The sequence below is a fragment of the Triticum aestivum genome, chromosome 1B (assembly GCF_018294505.1).
Source record: "Triticum aestivum cultivar Chinese Spring chromosome 1B, IWGSC CS RefSeq v2.1, whole genome shotgun sequence".
Classification (NCBI taxonomy): domain Eukaryota; kingdom Viridiplantae; phylum Streptophyta; class Magnoliopsida; order Poales; family Poaceae; genus Triticum; species Triticum aestivum.
The window spans coordinates 591663088-591682494 of NC_057795.1; the positions used below are offsets into that span (position 1 = coordinate 591663088).

Genomic DNA, 19407 nt, shown 5'->3' on the forward strand with positions numbered 1-19407 from the left:
TTACAAAGAAAGAAATATCAGTTGCCGTCATGTGTACTTTGTAGGTAAAAAAACAAGATAATGTATGTTCCCCTGATAATCAAGTTGATGTGCATGGAAAAGAATGGAATAAAAAAAGAAGTTGCCTTCTGTGTGTGCTAGTTGCCATCATGGTGTGATGGCAATTGCCATATTGCTAAGATGGCAGTTGCCATCATAGTCTGATAACAGTTGCCATACTAATATGATGGCAGTTTCCATATTGTCATTATAACAGTTGCCATATTGTCATTATGGTAGTTGCCATCTTGTTATGATCAGGTTGACATGCATGAATAAAAGTGTGTTATAAAACAGTGTTCATAGAAATAACTGGTAAAAAAATACCATTAAATGCAGTCGACAACCCTTTTGGTACATCTTGCTTGAGAATGCATCATGGAGGAAGTCGGCAATAAACTTGCACCAATTCATGTTCTTCACATTTTCCAGATCCGCCTGCACCACACAAAATTTCAGGACAAAAAAGGTTGCCGCATTAGAAATCTAAAAATGGAAAAAACACCGAAAACACTGGCAGTCACTAACTTTACACATGACAACGAAGCCGAAAGATTGAAGGAAAACAAAGTAGTAAAGATGGATCATTCACCAGAATGGGGAAGCATTTGTTGCTTGGGCGAAGAGAGGTGGTCGGCGCGAAAACAGTTGAGATGAGGTACATGAGTAGCTTCATCTTGAAAACACGTCCATGCGTCGTCATGGCCTGCAGCGAATCCGCCACTACAGACGTGTTCAGCATGGATTCCGACCCAGGAAACAAACAGGGGAACAATGCTTCCTCGATCTCATTGTTGACCTCGTACGGGACTTTGATATGTCCACGAGGCATGCCCAGAGTGCAGAACACGGATTCCTCGTTCAACGAGAGTCTTCCACGTCCCGGAATCATGAACTCCCTGGAGGCGGGCTCGTAGATCTCAGCAAGCCAGTCGCATACATGGTTGACAAGGTTCGTGCACCGGACAGCCATCATATACTGCATACTCATCTCAGCAGCAGCCCCCTTCTGATTATCGGTGAATTTGTCAGTCAACGCAGTCAGACGTTCTTGGGAGGCTCTGTTGCGAATACGTTTCTTCTTCTGCAAAAAACAGACAATAAGTGATCAGTTGTTGCCATGTTTTCCAATGTCATGAAATTTTAGTCCGTGTCAGACGACTGCAAGCTCGAGGTGTCAACCAGTAGCATAAAGCAGGATTGAGGGGGGGATGTGTGAACATTTACCTCATCACCCTCTTTTATCCGGCCAGCTGCCCAATTACGCTGTGGTGGATCCATGAAATCATCATCATTGTTTTGATGATCGCCACGAGCCATTCTGCTGAGATAGGGACGGACCAAATTGTCATGGATGAAATGTAAATGCAAGAGGTAAGCAGTTGCCACCTTACAGAAAATGTCAACAAGTGAATGCAGGAAAAATAACATATATATGACATCCGACAGAATGATATGCAAATTTGGTTGCCACATTATGTAGCCAATTTGCCACACTGTCGTATCTGCAGAATGGCAACAGACAGTGTGTTCACATTCTATTTGCCACATGAATGTACTAGCCAAGTGGCAACAGACACACTTGAAGTGCACATTAGTTGCCGTCCAGTGCAGTTGGCTGCTGAAACTGCATTGACTATAGATTGTGGCGACTATCACAAAATGGTAACTACCACAAATCATTCAGAAAAATTTGATGCCACAATGAAAAATCATGTTGGTGGCTACTGTCACGGTAATTCGGCAAATTCAGTTGCACATAGAAGAGTGTGTGTGTGGCAACTATCACAATCATTCAATAAAAAAAGTTTCCACATGCGAAAGCTTATATGTGGCAACTATCACAGTCATTTCAGTAATTTGTTGCCGCAAAGGAAATCACGTTTGTGGCAACTATCACATTTGTTCAGGGGGTTAGTTGCCACACAATCATGATAGTTAATCAAACAACCAAGTTCGCCTCATACTATAGTTTCAAAACCCAACTAACTAGATCTAGGGTTCAATGGCAACTACCGCGACCTCAAATTCACCCTCAAAGTTCAACCCCGAACTGACTGCAAACACAAATTCCAACAAATGTGCATCAAACAACCCGGGAGACAGCTGCCCAATCCATAGGCAAGACTAGTGCATGCCTCCAAACAAGCATAACCACACCGACGATGCCGCCAGGCGGCAGCGACGAAACTGCCCAGTGCAACCAAAAACGGCTAGCAGACGACTTCGGCGCCGGCGGGAATGCCGACGAACCGCAGAATCGCCTGAATCTCTACGAACTCGATCGAGGAATCAAGCAGGGAGGGAAGGGGGGGAAATGCAGGAAGGGGTTGCGAGAGTTGTAGTGACCATTACCTTCAAGCCGCAGGCGCTCCGGCGCAGCCGCTCCGTTCCGGCGAGCACCACCGACGGCCGCGAACGCCGTCGATTCTTCCGCCTCCGCCGTCGCCTTCTCCCCTCGCCTTCTCCTCCAGTGGATTGAGATGCGAGTGGGTTGTGCCAGTAACTGTGTGCGGATGGGTAAATGAAACCGTGAGGGAGAGGGGACAGAGGTGTGCGACGTGTTTGACGTCAACCGCGGTTGGAGCGTGGCGTGCGGGCGCATTGCGGTTCCACCGCACGCCTCCGAGTGGCAACCGCTGACCGCGGGATGGCAACCAACGTGCGGGCGACCCAACTCGCACACCGCACACGCACCTCATCCTACGTGGCGCAGAAAACCAACCGGTTTGTTCCAAGATTCCTGCACAAAGTTGCCAACGAAGATGCTTGCGTGTGGTCGGGATGGTGAACGCCCACACGTGTGGGCATTAACATTTTCGTTATTAATTAAGGTGTGCTCATTGTTTGGTGGCTTGGGAAGTTAGTATAGCAATTTAAAATTAAAAAGGAAAGAAGCAATCTGACTTGCTCCGCTCCTTTATGTGAGGTGGGGAATTGGCACGTGCTGTTCATGAGCATCCAAGGCAATTAAGTTGTGCACATGCTGCTTTAGGTGCAGACTTCAAGGTATGCTTGATCTCCTTGCAAGCACAGTACTGGTCGCTCCCATCGGATTTCAATGGCCATGCGCTACCTACGGAATATCAGGTTGTATTTTTCCTAAATTAAATGTGTTTTATATATTTTTACACAGAATATATGTTGCCGGTTTGCGTGGTTTTTTCGTGCAGATTTTCTGCAGCCGGTTATAATTCGGTCCGCCGTCGGGAGACCGATGCGACGGCCCGGTCGGTTTCAGTTCGGCCAGTTTTGGCGCAGCCCTACTTCATCCGAAGTTCGATGAACACTGCATTTGCGACTCAGTCTACTATGCAAATTGGAATCACTTTACGGTCGCATCATGTTGTCATCATCATCATCGTCTAGTGGACCTTCGACACACGTAATCAACCTCCATCGATCGAATTGTGTTGTTGCCTTGGAGCGCTGCCCTATGTTGGCAACCCCGCATCGTCGCTTCATCAACCTACTCGGACGGAGACTCCGACATCACCCCGCCGACCTGCTCCATCAACTCGTCTAGACTGGGGGCTTCACCTCTTCGGAGTGCCGAGCTCTTCGCTCGGCCACATCGGGCTTGGGGGCTGAGTCCTCCTCCCGCACCAAGCTCGGACCACGTCATCAATGCCAAACACATTAACCAGCTAAGTTGTTGTCATGCTCAAAGTTTTAAAATTTTAAATTTTGTTCAGTCCGACCAAGCATTATACTTTTTTGTCCAAACTTTGTTTGTGACACACAAATTCAAATACCCCGTTTACTTAGGAGCTTCCTTTATGAAGCCTTTCCTCTTGCAAATGATTATACTTGTACGGCTTCGTTCCTTGTTCGTGTATTACGCCACGATATGCACCATGTTGACTTAAGCGATTTGCAAGCTGGGTTGCCTGGCTCCTGTGTTTACCCGTAAGTTCCCGATTGTTCGGCTAGGGAGTAAAAGGAGCACCTCTGCAATTGTCACGATCGGGTCATCCGAGCCGGACCTTAAACTGGGTGAAGCCGAAAGCTAGCACTCTTACTATTTTCAACAATGGTTGGCACACAACGGAACTCATGAGTACAAAAAATCTATTGCACAAGTCTCATAATAATAATAAGAAACCGAAGAAAGGTATCGGTGGGGGTACTATTTTCTTGGAAGATGCTTCTTACACTTTGTCAGTAATATAGCATAAGTTCCCTTAGAGCGCTTTGTCTCTTACAGCCTCATGGCATGATTTCCTGGTTATCGGAAACACCGTCGATATTCTCAACAGGGGGAGTACATAACACTTTTCGGTCCTTGACCGAAGAGGGAGAAACCGACGATCGGTTAAGACGCGTATAAAGTTCGGGTGGACACAAGTATGATATAAGTACTTCGGTACATACAATCATTATACATAAAATTCTTTTACCCAAGTCACTCGGGGGCTCTTAAATTTATGTGAGATGTTTTATAATAAGTGTTCTTCTTCCTAGTCGTTGCAAAGTCTTTTTTCTATCACTCCTTTTTTCGACGTGAGTGTGTGGTCAATAGCTGGAGGCCTAATTTCCCTCTCACAGCCGCTAAATTTTGCTAAACTGGCCTAACGAGAAGTACTCCGCCTTCGAATAGGAGGTTGAAGTCGTAGGCTGACCCGCTTGAAGTCTTGAGATAGGATGTGTCATGATAAAGCACGACAGAAGCACATTTTTTTTCTAAGACCAATTTTTTGATTGGCACCGAACAATTGATCTAGTTCAGACGTCAAGTTTTTACTGACGTTTTTTTTGGTTTTCCAATCATGTGGTACTTTTCAACTATTTGTGTTTTCCGCATAAGTCTGGCCGTGCAACGTCGGACACCTTTAGAGATTCGGCAAAAATTCTCGGATATTGCTATATATGCATCGGTTTCGAATTGTGTCTTCGGTCAATAGTTGGGTTGCCCGACTCCTGTGCTTGCCTCCTATGTTCCGCTTTGTTCGACTAGGTGTGCAAAAGGAGAACCACTGCGATTATGCTTCCAGCTCGCATGGTTAAGCACCGCAGTGGAGAAAGCCGAAAACTGACTGTCAGAATAAGCGTAAACTGGTCAGCGGTCCGATGACTGTATTAAATGACGGGCCATTCATAACATTGGCCGAAGTGTTTACAGCTTGACCTCGGCTGTCGCCGAACACTAACCGGGGGGCTACTTGCTGGCCTCCCAACTTTAAGCTTCTATGACTAAGTGAAAGTTATAAAGCCCGCATATCTGATTGCCTCGTTTCTGCCAACACAACCGCCTTCGGGCACCGAGACGTCGACTAAGGGTTGTTTTGATTCGGAAACACCCTGCATAGCATCTACAAGGGGGAAGAAGCCGACGATGGGCCACTTTCAGATTATAAATGGTCGCAACGGAAGTAAAAATTTGGGTTCATTTGGACCACAGAGTTTGGAAGCTTTCCCCGAACTAAATCCTCAGTATTTTCCTCCCACGTTGATAGGAGCTGAGGTTTCATGATCATGCTTAGCATGACAACTCAAAGAAAGGAACCGATAGCGGGACTATTTTATTTGGACGATGTTTCTTATGTTAAACAATAAATATAACATGTCTCTCTGCGTACCTTTGTTTATAAAATCGTATGGCCGGATTGCCTTGTTTGCCGTAAATCTTTGCCCTCATAAAGGCTTTATAAAGTAGGACAAACAGCCCTCGGCTGCTGGCCAAGGAGGTTGAAGTCGATGGCCGGTCAACAAAGTTTTGTACAATGCGGATCTGAGCATTAATGACGTAAAGTACTTGGATACATAGAGTCATTACATATGATTTTACTATGGATATCGATCCTTAATTCGGCCACCCGTTCCCACATTAAGGCTCGGGGGCTACTGGGCTTCATGCTTATCATTTACAAATATTAAAGGGGTACATCGATCCCCTGATCTGGTGTTGCCACCCGACCAGTGTCTCGGGGGCTACTACATTGACAATCCAATGCAGAAAATTTAAAGTGCAATATAGTTTTTGAGGAGATTATTATCCCCAGGTTGGTCAGCCGCACCCAACCTGAGTCTCGAGGACTTTGCACACCGCGTTTCTATTCCTAAGTATGCTGCCGAGCTGGGAATTGATCCTCAGGCTAATTTTATGAATCGACCTGAGTCTCAGGGGCTACTAGGGTCAGCGGTTTGATTTTTTCCTTCAGGTGCATCCCGGATATTAGGCCAACACGCACCTTGAGGGCTACTGGCTATACATCTCGGCAGAGATTACATTGCATAATTCGGAAATAAATTCATAAAAATCAGCCCATGGCTGAGGTGGTGCACCACCTCGGATATAGTCCGGAAATTGGTGCTCGACTACAATAGACACCCCGGAAGCAGTCCGGCATAAGGCTCGGACGCTAGTGGCTGGCTCCGTAGAGGGCATTTCCGGCATTAAGCTCGGCTAAAGTCCTTCAACTTTTTTGAACCAGGGTGATCTATGACACCTTGGATACAGTCCAGCGATGAAGCTTGGACATAGTCCGGCGTTGGAGCTTGGACATAGTCCGGCGTTGGAGCTCGGATATATTCTGGCGTTGGACCTCGGAAGCGGTCCGGCGTTGGTGCTCGGCTTATAAAGATACCTCGAATGCAGTCCGGCGTTGGAGCTCGGACGCAAGAGGACACTACTGCCCAGGAACAACTCCAAACCCGAGGTGTGGCATAAAAATAACAAGGCATTGATAAAGGCCGAAAACTTAAAGGGGCTCCTCGGATACCCGACGTGTAAACTCTTTGAATGCACTTCGGAGATCCTTAAGATCGAAGATGAGAAGATTTGTTGAACCAATTTTCAAGACCGACGACTGAAGACGAAGAGCAGTTCGGAAGAACCGAGGAGTGTCCCCAACTTGAAGACCGGTTCAGGGGGCTACTGACGGTGTCCTGGACTAGGGGGTACTCACCATGTTGTCTCCCGATCAATTAGATTGGGTCGAGGACCCCCATGGTCGTATACTCATGGGCCAGTTCAGACAACCCCTGCCGCATACAAGGAAGACTCCACAAGACTTGGCTCCCAAGACAAGGACTCTCCTAAACCCTAGGCCTCCGGTGTCTTATATAAACCGAGGCCAGGCTAGTCAATAGACAATCTCACATTCATTACTATCATCTCGTGGTAGATACATGTACTCTATACTATACCCCATATGAATACAATCAAAAGCAGGACGTAGGGTTTTACCTCCATCAAGAGGGCCCGAACCTGGGTAAAATCCGTGTCCATGTTACCATCGCTCCATGATGCCTAGCTTAGGACCCCTACTATGAGATCCGCCGGTTTTGACAGCGACAGCGAGTTTTACCACCATTGGCGGTCATATGAAAATGCCTAGTGTTATTTTTTCTCCAAGAACACCCACAAGAGCTATGTCTCTTTTCATTAAGAGAGAAATATGCTGAGAGAGTTACAAGGCTGCCTGAAAGCGGCACAATCCGATGCCTAGCATGCCACCGCCAACTATTACATCAATAACTACTACTCATGTCCTCTGTTGACTTCACAGTCCTCCAAAGGGATGGCTCAGCCATTATATGGCGTACCACCTCCTTCAGCGTTGAAGCAACCTGGTCAAATACCCATTTTTTTTTGAAAAGAAGGAAGACCCTTGGCCTCTGCATCGCATGACACAACCATTTTATTGCATAAAGTTCTAGGTTCAAATCAAGGTCTTAAACAAATCGACAAAAAGCTTAAAAAATGGCCACAACCGGCGAAAATAGGGTAGGATGACTATACACCTATCCTATTACTGAACCGTCATCCAAACCGGTTGTAAGTATCCCGTGCGACCATCTCCCAGTGGTTGCACCCCATATCAATAAGCTTCATGTGGTCGACATGCCTGAGTAACGACCATGTACAGATCCAAGTAGACGCCATGAAGATAATAACCTGCAAAAAATGTGTGATGGTTTGTCTGTCAAATACCCATTTGTACCTTCTAGCTTGTCGCACTCCCCAGAAACAGCCCGCATCGTCCTCCCCCTAGGGCGACTCGGGCGGCCAGAAACCTAGCCGCCGCCGCCGCAAACTCCCTCCTCCTCTCATCCGCTACCGCCGGAAGACGCCGCCGGGCTAAGCCCGGGGGCCGACGGCGGTGGCGGGGGATCTCCTCTCTCACGCGTCTTCGGGGTGGGGCGGACCCCAAGGCATGTGGTGGCGCGACCGATCTAGGATCTGTGGCATGATAAGCCGCAAGTATACGGGATAGTTGTAGCCTCTTTCGATAAGTAAGAGTGTCAAACACAACGAGGAGCTAAAGGTAGAACAAATACTCTCTCAAGTCCTATCGACCACTGATACGACTCTATGAATGCTTGACGTTCGCTTTACCTAGAACAATTATGAAACTAGAAGTACTTTGTAGGTGTTTTTGGATAGATTTGCAAGATAATAAAGAACACGTAAATAAAAAGTAGGGGCTGTATAGATAAAGATGCAATAAAATAAATATAGCGAGTGTGGAAAAGTGGTGGTAGGAGTTGTGGAATTGTCCCTAGGCAATTGACTATGTTACTAGACCGGTAATCACTATTGCAATTCTATTTGAGGGAGAGGCATAAACTAACATACTTTCTCTACTTGGATCATATGCACTTATTGGAACTCTAGCAAGAATCCGCAACTACTAAAGATTCATTAAGGTAAAGCCCAACCATTGCATTAAAGTAGCAAGTCCTCTTTATCCCATATGCAACAACCTACTTACTCGGGTTTGTGTTTTAGTCACTCACGCAACCCACTATAAGCAAATCATGAACACATTGCAACACCCTACAACGGGAATCCCTCACGCTTGCGCGACACGGAGGGCACAATAGGATAGCACCAATAATAAAACATGCAGCTCAAACCAATCATAGCAATTCATCAATCATCGATAGGACAACGGAAATCTACTCAGACATCATAGGATGGCAACACATCATTGGATAATAATATGAAATATAAAGCACCATGTTCAAGTAGATGGTACAACGGGATGCGGGAGAGTGGACCGCTGAATATAGAAGGGGGAAGGTGATGGAGATGTTGGTGAAGATGACGGCGGTGTTGGTGAAGATAGCGGTGATGATGATGGCCCCCGGCAGCGCTCCGGCGCCACCGGAAGCAAGGGGGAGAGAGGCCCCCTTCTTCTTCTTCTTACTTGACCTCCTCCCTAGATGGGAGAAGGGTTTCCCCTCTGGTCCTTGGCTCCCATGGCTTGGGAGGGGCGAGAGCCCCTCCGAGATTGGATCTATCTCTCTGTTTCTGCGTTCTCCGATTCTGCCCCTTCACCGTTTCCTTTATATCTGGAGATCCGTAACTCAGATTGGGGTGAATCTTTCGCCCAGATTTTTCTCGTAAAATTAGCTTTCTAGTGGCAAAAGAAGGGCATCAACCGCCTTACGGGTGGTCCACGAGAGTCCAGGGCGCGCCCGGGGGGGGGGGGGGGGGGGGAGGGCACGCCCCCATGTCTCATGGCCACCCCGGACACCGTTTCACGTTGATTCTTCCTCCGGGAAATCCCAAATATTCCAAAATAATTCTCCATCCGTTTTTATCCCCTTTGATATTGGTTTTCTGTGAAACATAAAACATGCAACAGACATGAACTGGCACTGGGCACTGGATCAATATGTTAGTCCCAAAAATGATATAAAAATTTGCCAAAAGTATATGAAAGTGGAATAATATTGGCATAGAACAATCAAAAATTATAGATACGACGGAGACGTATCACGGCGCGGCGGATGGATGCAGGCGGCGGGAGGCCCGTCCTCGGGCGACGACGGCTTGGCGTGGCGGAGGCCAGGGCCGCGGGCTCTGCGGATGGCCCTTCGGGCAGCGGCGACGGCTGCGGTCAGCGGCGGCCGGCTTGGCTGCGGTGGCGTGCATGTTGTCTTCCATCGGCGATGGCGGCGTGGAGGGCCTGGTGGTTTTGTCGGCGGCACCTCCGATCAGACCTGTTCTGATCGGTGCAGCCGGCGGTGGTGGTCATCTCTTCCGTCAGAGGTGGTCGGGCTGAGGCTGGGTGTTCGGATCTCGGGATCCGTCATCTAACACCAGCTGCGAGTCGGGAAGACGTAGTTGCCGGTGAAAACTGAGCCGACGGCGGGCGATGGCGGCGTTCCACGTCGTTACCTTGATGAAGGCATCGTGATGTGACTACCGTCGACCCACTCGTATTGCTCCGGGGGAACCCTAGAATCTGGTGTTCCAGACCAGACGATGGCGGCACTGCGGTGTCGTTTCTTTCTTGGGAGCATCGTTTTGTGGAGCAGCGCTGGAAGTCAGAGGCAGGAGGTGGAGCGGCTTCGTCTTGCACGGAGCTTCGGTGGAGATGTCAAGTCATGCCTGGCCAACCGATACTATGCTTGGTCATGCCTGGTCGGCAGGTGCTACGCACGACAGATCCTCCAAGGGCTTCAAGCTGTGTCGGCTGGTGGTACTTGGTAGCATGGCGCTGAGGTGTATCAGTAGCGACCGCGACGTGTTCAGCTGTTTGCGCGCAGGGAGGAGGTGTCGTTGGGCGCCGTGGTGGCGTCGACGATAGCTGGACCGAGCAAGGTTGATGCATCAGTACAGTTCTAAAGATGGAGCGGTGGCAGTTGGCGGCGGCGGCCTCTGAGAGCACGCCGGACCAGTGTGTGCCCCAGACCCGGCAAGTGGCTAGGTTGGGGTCTCAGGTCTTAGATGTTAGGCTTGGCTGCGATGTCTGGTTGGTATTAGGCCCAGGCTATCTGCGCCCCTTCATCAACTGGATAGGTGTAGCGACAGTTTGTTGCTTAGACGGCGGCTTTAGTCTTACTGTTGTGTGACTTTGTAAGGTCTTGTGAGAATAATTAATAAAGTGACCGTATGCATCGCCCAGATGAAGAGGCCGGAGGTCATCCTCTTTTTCTAAAAAAAAAAACCTTCTAGCTTGTCAGCCAGATGAAAACAGAAGGACCACATTTATCATTGAGTTGATTTCCTTCCGTCGGTCTCTTGGGGCAGCCGCAGCCACCCACGGCCACCAACCAAAATGTTTGATATGAGCCATGGGGGTTGCCAATAGGTCTCCTCCTCGAGAGAAGATTTTCCCAGGACAAGTTCAAATCTCGGTTGAGGGTAATTTCGCCATCATTCCGATGGATATTCTTAAATTTCTAGTCCAATTCATCAATAATATGGAGAAGACACTACTCCTATTTCACTAGTTTTGCCATCTAAAATGGCGGCCGTGTGAACTTTATTTCGCCAAATATGCATAGACATGGATGGTCGATGCTCATCCCACCACTCTTTGACACCATGCCAACAAAACCATTATGTTGCAACAGTTCGTGTAGAAATTTAAACAGGCTTATTACCTAGATCACAAGCTGCTACTCCCTCCGTCTGGAAAAGCTTGTCCCAAGTATGAGGGATGTACTTGGGACAAGCTTTTTCGGACGGAGGGACTATGGAGTTTATTAAATGAGTTGTGTGTTGAGAGACTGAAATCGTTCAAGGCACATATACTATAAGAGGTAATTTGACATTTTGATCATCTTCGCTAGCTGTAGCGCTGTACTACAAGTGGCCTCAACATCATTGGCAAACGAAGTATCACATCAACAATCTCACGGTATGTTATGTACTACAGCCCTTTTCTTCTGCTTCATGTTTTGAGGAAAAAAAAAGAGTTAGCATTCCACACGCTAACTGTCGGCCGGTTGTCACAGCCCTCAACCCTCATATAAATTACGAATGATATGCACGTCAGGTTAGCTTTAACGTCTCTGCTAACTGAAAGCTAGCTGATGATCAGACGTGACAAATGAACAGGTCAAAGAGACGACGCAATTGAAGGGTACGACGCTTCCTGGAGCGTACGTAAGTACGTCCCACCTGCTAAAAGCTCATACTGCCTTTCTTTTCCTTTCTTTTTTTTCCGAGGGAAGTTGACACTCCAGGAAGTGGAAATTTCTCGCGCTGGAAGTATATTTATTCATTTTCTAGCTAAAAGCCCTAACGGATTTGAAGAAGTATATTTATTCGCACAGGCGAAACGTTCTTAAAATTAACTGACCTCTCAACGACCGGAAAACCAGACGTTCCCATCTGCAACTGGTAGGGTAAAGAAAGAAACACGGAGCTGGCTACGTCAATTAGCTGCTCAATCTCGCTATTACGAAATAACTAGCTCCAGCTTATGCGCATGACCGGAGCTGCTAGCTGTTTGTTACTACAAATTATCCTATTTGTGTATTATATCATTATCGACGACGCCCTTCTATTTGTTTTGAATTTACTGTTCACTGAAAATTCAATCTCACATTCCACACGCTAATTGTCGGCCGGCTCGCATGCGTTACCACAGCCCTCCTATAAATTACCAAGGATATGCACGTCAGGTTAGCTTTAACATCTCAGCTATCTAAGCTATGTTATCTAAAAAAAAAGGTACCTAAGCTATGTAATGGTCAGAGGTGACAAATGAACTGGTCAAAGAGACGACGACACAATTGAAGTGTATGACGCTTCCTGGAACGTACGTATGTCTCACCTGCTAAAAAGCTCATACTGCCTTTCTTTTTCTTTCTTTTCTATGCGAGGGAAAAGCTCATACTACCACTACCAAGGGATTATTAGTTGACGCCAGCATGCCCTTAAAAATGCCCTAACGGATTTGAAGAAGACGAAGCACAGATGAAACTTTCATAATTTACGTGACCTCTCAACGAGCAGAAAAACAGGGGTCCCACATTTTAAGTGTGGGCCCCGTCCTACTTAACTAAATCACAACCACTAATTTCAAATTAGCCCGTAAAGCCCCGTGAAGTGCCCGTGTGTGTGTAGCATTACTCGCCACTGGTATGGTGGATCATATTGTATCGTATACACAAAACATGAAAGAAAGAAACACGGAGCTGGCTATAGGGATGCAGCCAGAGGCGTCCGCGAAGTCGCGTTGATCATTTTTTGTATTACCATGATTGTTGAAGTAACCATGATTAGCTTATTTTTCAGTTTCGCTGACGCTTTCAGACGTCGCGGACGCGTCCGCTTGCACTCTAGTACTACGAAACAGCTAGCTCCAGCTTATGTATATTACCGGTTCATACATCACTAAATCAGTCGAGTCAACCGCATGTAACCATCAGGGTTAGTACTGCTAGCTGTTTGTTAGTACAAAATATCCTATTTATGTATCATATCATTAGATTCATGATAATGATTCATCCTTTTCGGAAAAATGTCATTACCGAAGAGGCTCTTTGATTAGTTTTCGGTGCCACTGGGTTGGAGGAGTTCAATGAGCGAATTCAGTGACGATTGGTGGCACCTACCCGGTGCAGTAACGTTCCAAAGAAGCCAAGATAATCATTGTTATTTAAGCACATGCCAACATATACGTGCAATTGTGCATTCTCGGCCAAGGCTAGGTCTTCGAGTGCCCACCTATATAAGTAGCTTCCAGCAGCTTGAGTTGTAGCAACAGGCATACTCCACCGATATAGCAGCATACACTTGATCTCTCTTCCTATATCCAATTAATCTTAGTCAAGCTAACTGCTAGCTTCGAAGAAATAGGAATGGCGGCTATTGCTGCAAAGCTGCAGGTTTTTGTGGCTTGTGCCTTGCTGCTCCTCGCTGTGGGGTGCCAGGCCAGCCCTTTCTGGCCACTGGAGATCGGCTACTACCACGACAAGTGCCCCCAAGCGGAGGCCGTCGTCAAGGGCGTCATGGAGAAGGCCATCTCCCAGAACCCCGGCAATGGCGCTGCCATGATCCGCATGCTCTTCCATGACTGTTTCGTCGAGGTACTAACGAATTTGCAGACATATATGTATGTCTACAGCCATTTAGCCAGACTTGATTATCTCATTGAGTTGTCCATGATTAGGGCTGTGATGCTTCCGTCCTCCTGGACCCGACTCCGTTCAGCCCGACGCCGGAGAAACTCAGCCCGCCGAACGACCCTTCCCTGCGCGGCTTCGAGCTGATTGACGCCATCAAGGACGCCCTCGAGGCGGCCTGCCCGGCCGTCGTCTCCTGTGCAGACATCGTTGCCTTCGCGGCCCGTGACGCGTCCTGCATCCTCAGCAGGGGCAAGGTAGACTTCGAGATGCCGTCCGGCCGCCGTGACGGCACCTTCTCCAACGCCTCCGAGCCGCTCAAGTTCCTGGTCCCGCCGACGTCCAACCTCAGCGACCTTGTCGCTAGCTTCGTCATCAAGGGGCTCAACGCGGAGGACCTGGTCGTCCTCTCCGGCGCGCACACCATCGGGCGTTCCCACTGCTCGTCCTTCATTTCCGACCGCCTCAACACCCCCTCCGACATTAACGGCGGCCTGGCCGCGTTCCTGCGGGAGCAGTGCCCGGCCGACGCGACACCGGGCGGCAACGACCCGACGGTGATGCAGGATGTGGTGACGCCCAACAAGCTGGACAGGCAGTACTACAAGAACGTCCTATCGCACACCGTGCTCTTCACCTCCGACGCGGCGCTCATGACGTCGGCGGAGACGGCCAGAATGGTGGTGGAGAACGCCAAAATCCCTGGGTGGTGGGAGGACAGATTCGAGAAGGCCATGGTCAAGATGGCCGGCATCGAGGTCAAGACCGGCTACCAGGGCCAGATCAGGAAGAACTGCCGCGCAATAAATCACTACTAATAAGTTGGGCAGTCCAGCAACTGTGGACGTACGTGCATGTATGGTAACGGATCACTCGACCTAAATGGTTTGCTTCAACCTACAAGCGAGTTCATGTTGTAAAATTTGGCGATTCTTTCACTGCGTGCCTTTTTTTTTCTTTGGTCATTCCTTGGTTCAATTCTAGCCAAGCTACAGAATTGTTTGCTTATATGGGGTTGTGCATGTCTAATTGCGAACCAATGTTCTTTGTTGAAAGAATAAAAGTGATGCACACAGCATGTTTTGATGAACAGAAAAGGATCTAGGATGCTTCCAAAAATCTAATACTGAATTACCTCAGCTGGTGCATAAAACATTAACAACGTTGGCATTAACAATGACCGGAAAATGAACTGGTTGTATGGTTAGGAGGACAGTGGAACCTCTAGTCCACCAAGGTCCAAGCACTCGTGCTTGTAGGAATTTTTGGTGTCTTCCAAAACATTATATACTACATTTATTTGGTTGATGAATGAAATCATACGGAATTGGTGTATGAATGATTGGTACAAATATTTGTAATTGAACTTGAGGAAATTTACTCAAGGAGCTGGATACAAACTATACTGGAATACAGTATGTATTTGTACACTGAAATTAATTGCCTGGGCACAATATAGGTTTGGAATTTGCTAGGCTATTTACATGTTCAACTCTGTAGATTGATAAGTCTACACGTTTAAATAGAAACCATATACTATTTAAACGTGGCATATATTTCACATATATATGCTTAGGGATAAGAAGGAATTTGACTCGGAAAATAATCGGTTATGATCGTGGTTGGTTAATTCGATTAGGAGTCTAACTGAATTCTATCTGGATATAGATTTGAACATTAGGAATATGAGTATAAATATGTCCCTACCCTCTAGCCTCATATACGCATTGTGAGCTGCACCACGAACTTGACGGGGGAATTAGAGGGTAAACAAACATACTCATGCTATGTTATTTTCAACATTGGTATCAGAGCCAGGTTGCATAAAGTTTTGACGGCCGTAAAAATCTCTTTTTTAGAGATAGGAAATAGGACGTCATCCTTTGATGCTATTTTCCTGGGAGGAAACAACTTCCGCTGCGTACTCCTCCCAAAGTCTGGAACAGGGTCGCCTAGATCTCGTGAACACAATCGCTCGATCGGAAAAAACCCTCGCTCGCCCGATCTCGCCGCCTCGCCGTCTCCGCTGCGAGTCCGCCTCGCCGTCTCCACCGCCGCTTCGCCGTTCTTGCCGCGGGGGAAGCCTCGCCGTCTCCACCGCCGCATCGCCGTCCCTACTGCGACGGACTTCTCGTCGTCTCCACCGCTGCCTCGCCGTACCCGTTGCGGCGCCCACCTCATCCTCCACGCCGTGACCGGCTGCTCGTCTACAACCAGCCGGGAAATCAGTCCTGCAGAGTTTGTTGCTGCTCCAAATCCTCTGCTTCGACAACTAGCCAAGATGCACGAGCTGCTCCCGGCTGCTCGGAACCTACAAATCACACGTGAGTTTGCTGCTACTAATCAACGTAGTAGTACAAGTGCTGTTTGGAATTTTTGCTGCTACTAGTCAGCGTGGAAGTACAAGTGCTGATTGGAATTTTTACCACGGTAATCATCACCTTTGATGGCTTCCAACAGTGTGTTTGCTGAGTTACTTAGATCTTGTAAATTGGATGGTTCAAATTTTACTGTCTGGAAGAGGAAGATTATGTTTCTCCTCACTGCTAAGAACATTGATTATATCATAACTCAATCTAAGCCTACCCGTCCATCCGACGAAGCTGAAGATGAGGAAAAGGAAAACTACCGTGAGGAAATTACTCAGTGGACTAAGGACAACAAAAAGGCCAGAGTGTTTATGCTTGGATCAATGTCTGATTCTCTAGCCGGAGAGTATGAACCAGAGGAATCAACTAGCAAAATAATGAGGAGATTGGAAAAGGATTTTGGGGAAGTTTCACTTATCAAAGTTCTTAGCTTGGTGAATCGGTTTTTGACTGCTAAGTTGACAGAAACCACTTCTGTTAGTGCGCATCTGAATAAATTATGTGTGTTAGTAGAGGAACTAAAGAATGCTGGATACCCTTTCCCTGAAGAAGTTCAAGTTATGGTTGCTCTAAACTCTTTGCCAAACTCTTGGGAACAATTTAAAATATCCTTTTGTCATACTGAGCGTGTGCTAAACATGAGGACGCTTAGGCATCATCTACTCATGGAAGAAGACAGGAAGTCCACACAAGGGAAAGAGAGAAGGTCTCAACATGATGAACTACACCTTGGTGAGGACAAGTCTTCAAGCAAGAGGAATTGGCAAAAGAGGAATATGGGACAAATTTGAGGGATAAAATAAATCAGAAGCATGATAGGAATGATTACATTGGAAGAAACTCAAATCAGAAGGTTGACAAGAGGAAATTTAACTGCCATAATTGTGGTGAACAAGGACACTTCAAATCTGAGTGCACTAAGAAGAGGAAGCCAGATGATAAGAAGTATAACAACAACCAGTCCAAGCATCAGGATAATAGAAGGGGAAATTCTTCACCTGATGGTATGTCACATGTTTTTGTATGTTCAGAATCTCCATTTACAACTTCCATGTCAAATAGTTGGGTGGTTGATTCTGGCTCCACCTCACACATTGCAAGAGATAGGAATTCTTTCTGTTCATTTAAACCAGTACAAAAGGGAACTAGATATATTTATCTAGGAACGACATCAAATGCAGATATACTAGGAATTGGGGACTATAATCTAAGACTCCCAAGTGGAGGAATATTACTCCTCAAGAATACTGTATTTGCTCCAGATATGAGGAAAAATCTCATATCGGTATCTAGACTAGAATCTGCAGGCTTTGATGTTAACTTTGGCAATGGGAAGGTTAAAATATTGCTAAAAGGAAAATCAATACAATCAGGGAACCATGTAGAAGGCCTCTATTATATTGAAGATATTTCCGATATTGATGCTATGGACAGTCTAGTTGCTGAAAACCACTCCATTGAGAGGAATATAGCCGGAAATGACAATTGTTCCGAATCCTACCTATGGCATTTAAGGCTAGGACATATATCAAGGAACATGATTAAAAGATTGATTAGTTCTGGAATTCTGAATTTTAAATGGGAAGATTATGGAATTTGTGAAGCCTGCATCATGGGAAAAATGACTAGAGCTCCCTTTCCTAAAGCCGAAAGATCTAGTGAGCCCTTAGCCATAATTCATTCAGATATTTGTGGGGAAATGACAACACCCACGATAGGACAGAAGGTGTATTTTATCACATTCATTGATGACTTCTCCCGATACGGTTATGTCTACCTCCTTAAACACAAGTCTGAGGGTTTTGACATGTTCAAAACTTTCAAGGCTGAAGTGGAAAACCAATTAACTGGGAAAAATTAAAGTCCTTATGCCCGATAGAGGAGGAGATTACACATCCAGAATTTTGGATGAATTCTGTAAAGAACATGGGATAGTACACCACTACATATTACCCTACACACCCCGACAAAATGGTGTAGCGGAAAGAAGAAATAGGACGTTGATGGATATGGTTCGATCCATGATGGCTTACTCAGATTTACCTTCAAGTTTTTTGGGGGAAGCACTGCATACTGTAGTTTATTTATTAAATCATTCACCCTCAAAATCAATAAAGGTAACTCCCTATGAGCTTTGGAATGGGAGGAAACCAACACTAAGGCACCTGGCTGTTTGGGGTTGCAATGCCCAAATTAAAATCCCAAGCCAGAATAGAACCAAACTGCAACCTAAGACCACTCCAGGAATTTTTATTGGATATTCTACTGGTTCCAATGGTTATAGGTTTTATGATCCCAACAATAAGAAGTTATTGGAAAGCAGAGATGCTTTGTTTTTAGATCAGGACACTCCTCGCCGTGCTAAGAGGGCTAGAGTGGAATTGATAGATGAAGAATCCGAGGAAGTAGTAAATGACTCTAATGGTAATCTTTCAAGCCAAATCCCTGACATAAATATGGAAGAAACTCCTTCAACTAGTATGCCTAGAAGAAGTGGGAGGAACACACAAACACCATCCTATCTAGATGATTACTTTGTGTTTTTAGGGGAAGTGCACTCTAAAGTGTCTTTAGAGGAAGAACCTAAAACTTACAAACAGGCCATTGATTGTGAGGAATCTGGACTATGGTTGGAAGCTATGCGGGAAGAACTAAACTCCATGGAAAGAAATGGTGTTTGGGAACTTGTTGATTTACCCAAAACCGCCAGGCCATAGGATCTAAATGGATATTCAAAAGGAAACTCAATGCTTCAGGAGGTGTGGAAAAATATAAAGCTTGATTAGTTGCTAAGGGATATACACAAAAGGAAGGAATAGACTGTGTGGAAACATTTTCTCCTATTGCAAAATTCACTTCTATTCGCATCTTATGTGCCTTAGCTACTTATTTTGATCTTGATCTCCATCAAATGGATGTCAAGTCTTCTTTTTAAATGGTTATTTAAAAGAGGAAATCGATATGACACAACCAGATGGTTTTGTGGAAAAAGGAAATCAGAATAAAGTATGTAAGTTGAAAAGATCAATATATGGTTTGGGGCAGGCTTCTAGGCAATGGAATACCTTATTTGATGCTGCAATCAAATCATACGGTTTCTCTATGATGGAAGGAGACTACTGTATTTATTTCAAAATAGTGGGAGGAAACTTTGCATTATTATCTTTGTATGTCGATGACATTT

General features: G+C 46.3%; 1 protein-coding gene across 1 annotated transcript; it reads left to right on the top strand.

The window, feature by feature from the left end:
* The first annotated feature begins 13416 nt into the window (after positions 1 to 13416).
* LOC123096414 (peroxidase 2-like) lies at positions 13417 to 14864 on the top strand. Its single transcript, XM_044518160.1, has 2 exons — positions 13417 to 13818; positions 13902 to 14864. Exons 1-2 carry the CDS (start codon positions 13591 to 13593, stop codon positions 14670 to 14672), a joined length of 999 nt encoding a protein of 332 aa, XP_044374095.1. The 5' UTR covers positions 13417 to 13590; the 3' UTR covers positions 14673 to 14864.
* The last annotated feature ends 4543 nt before the right edge of the window (positions 14865 to 19407 follow it).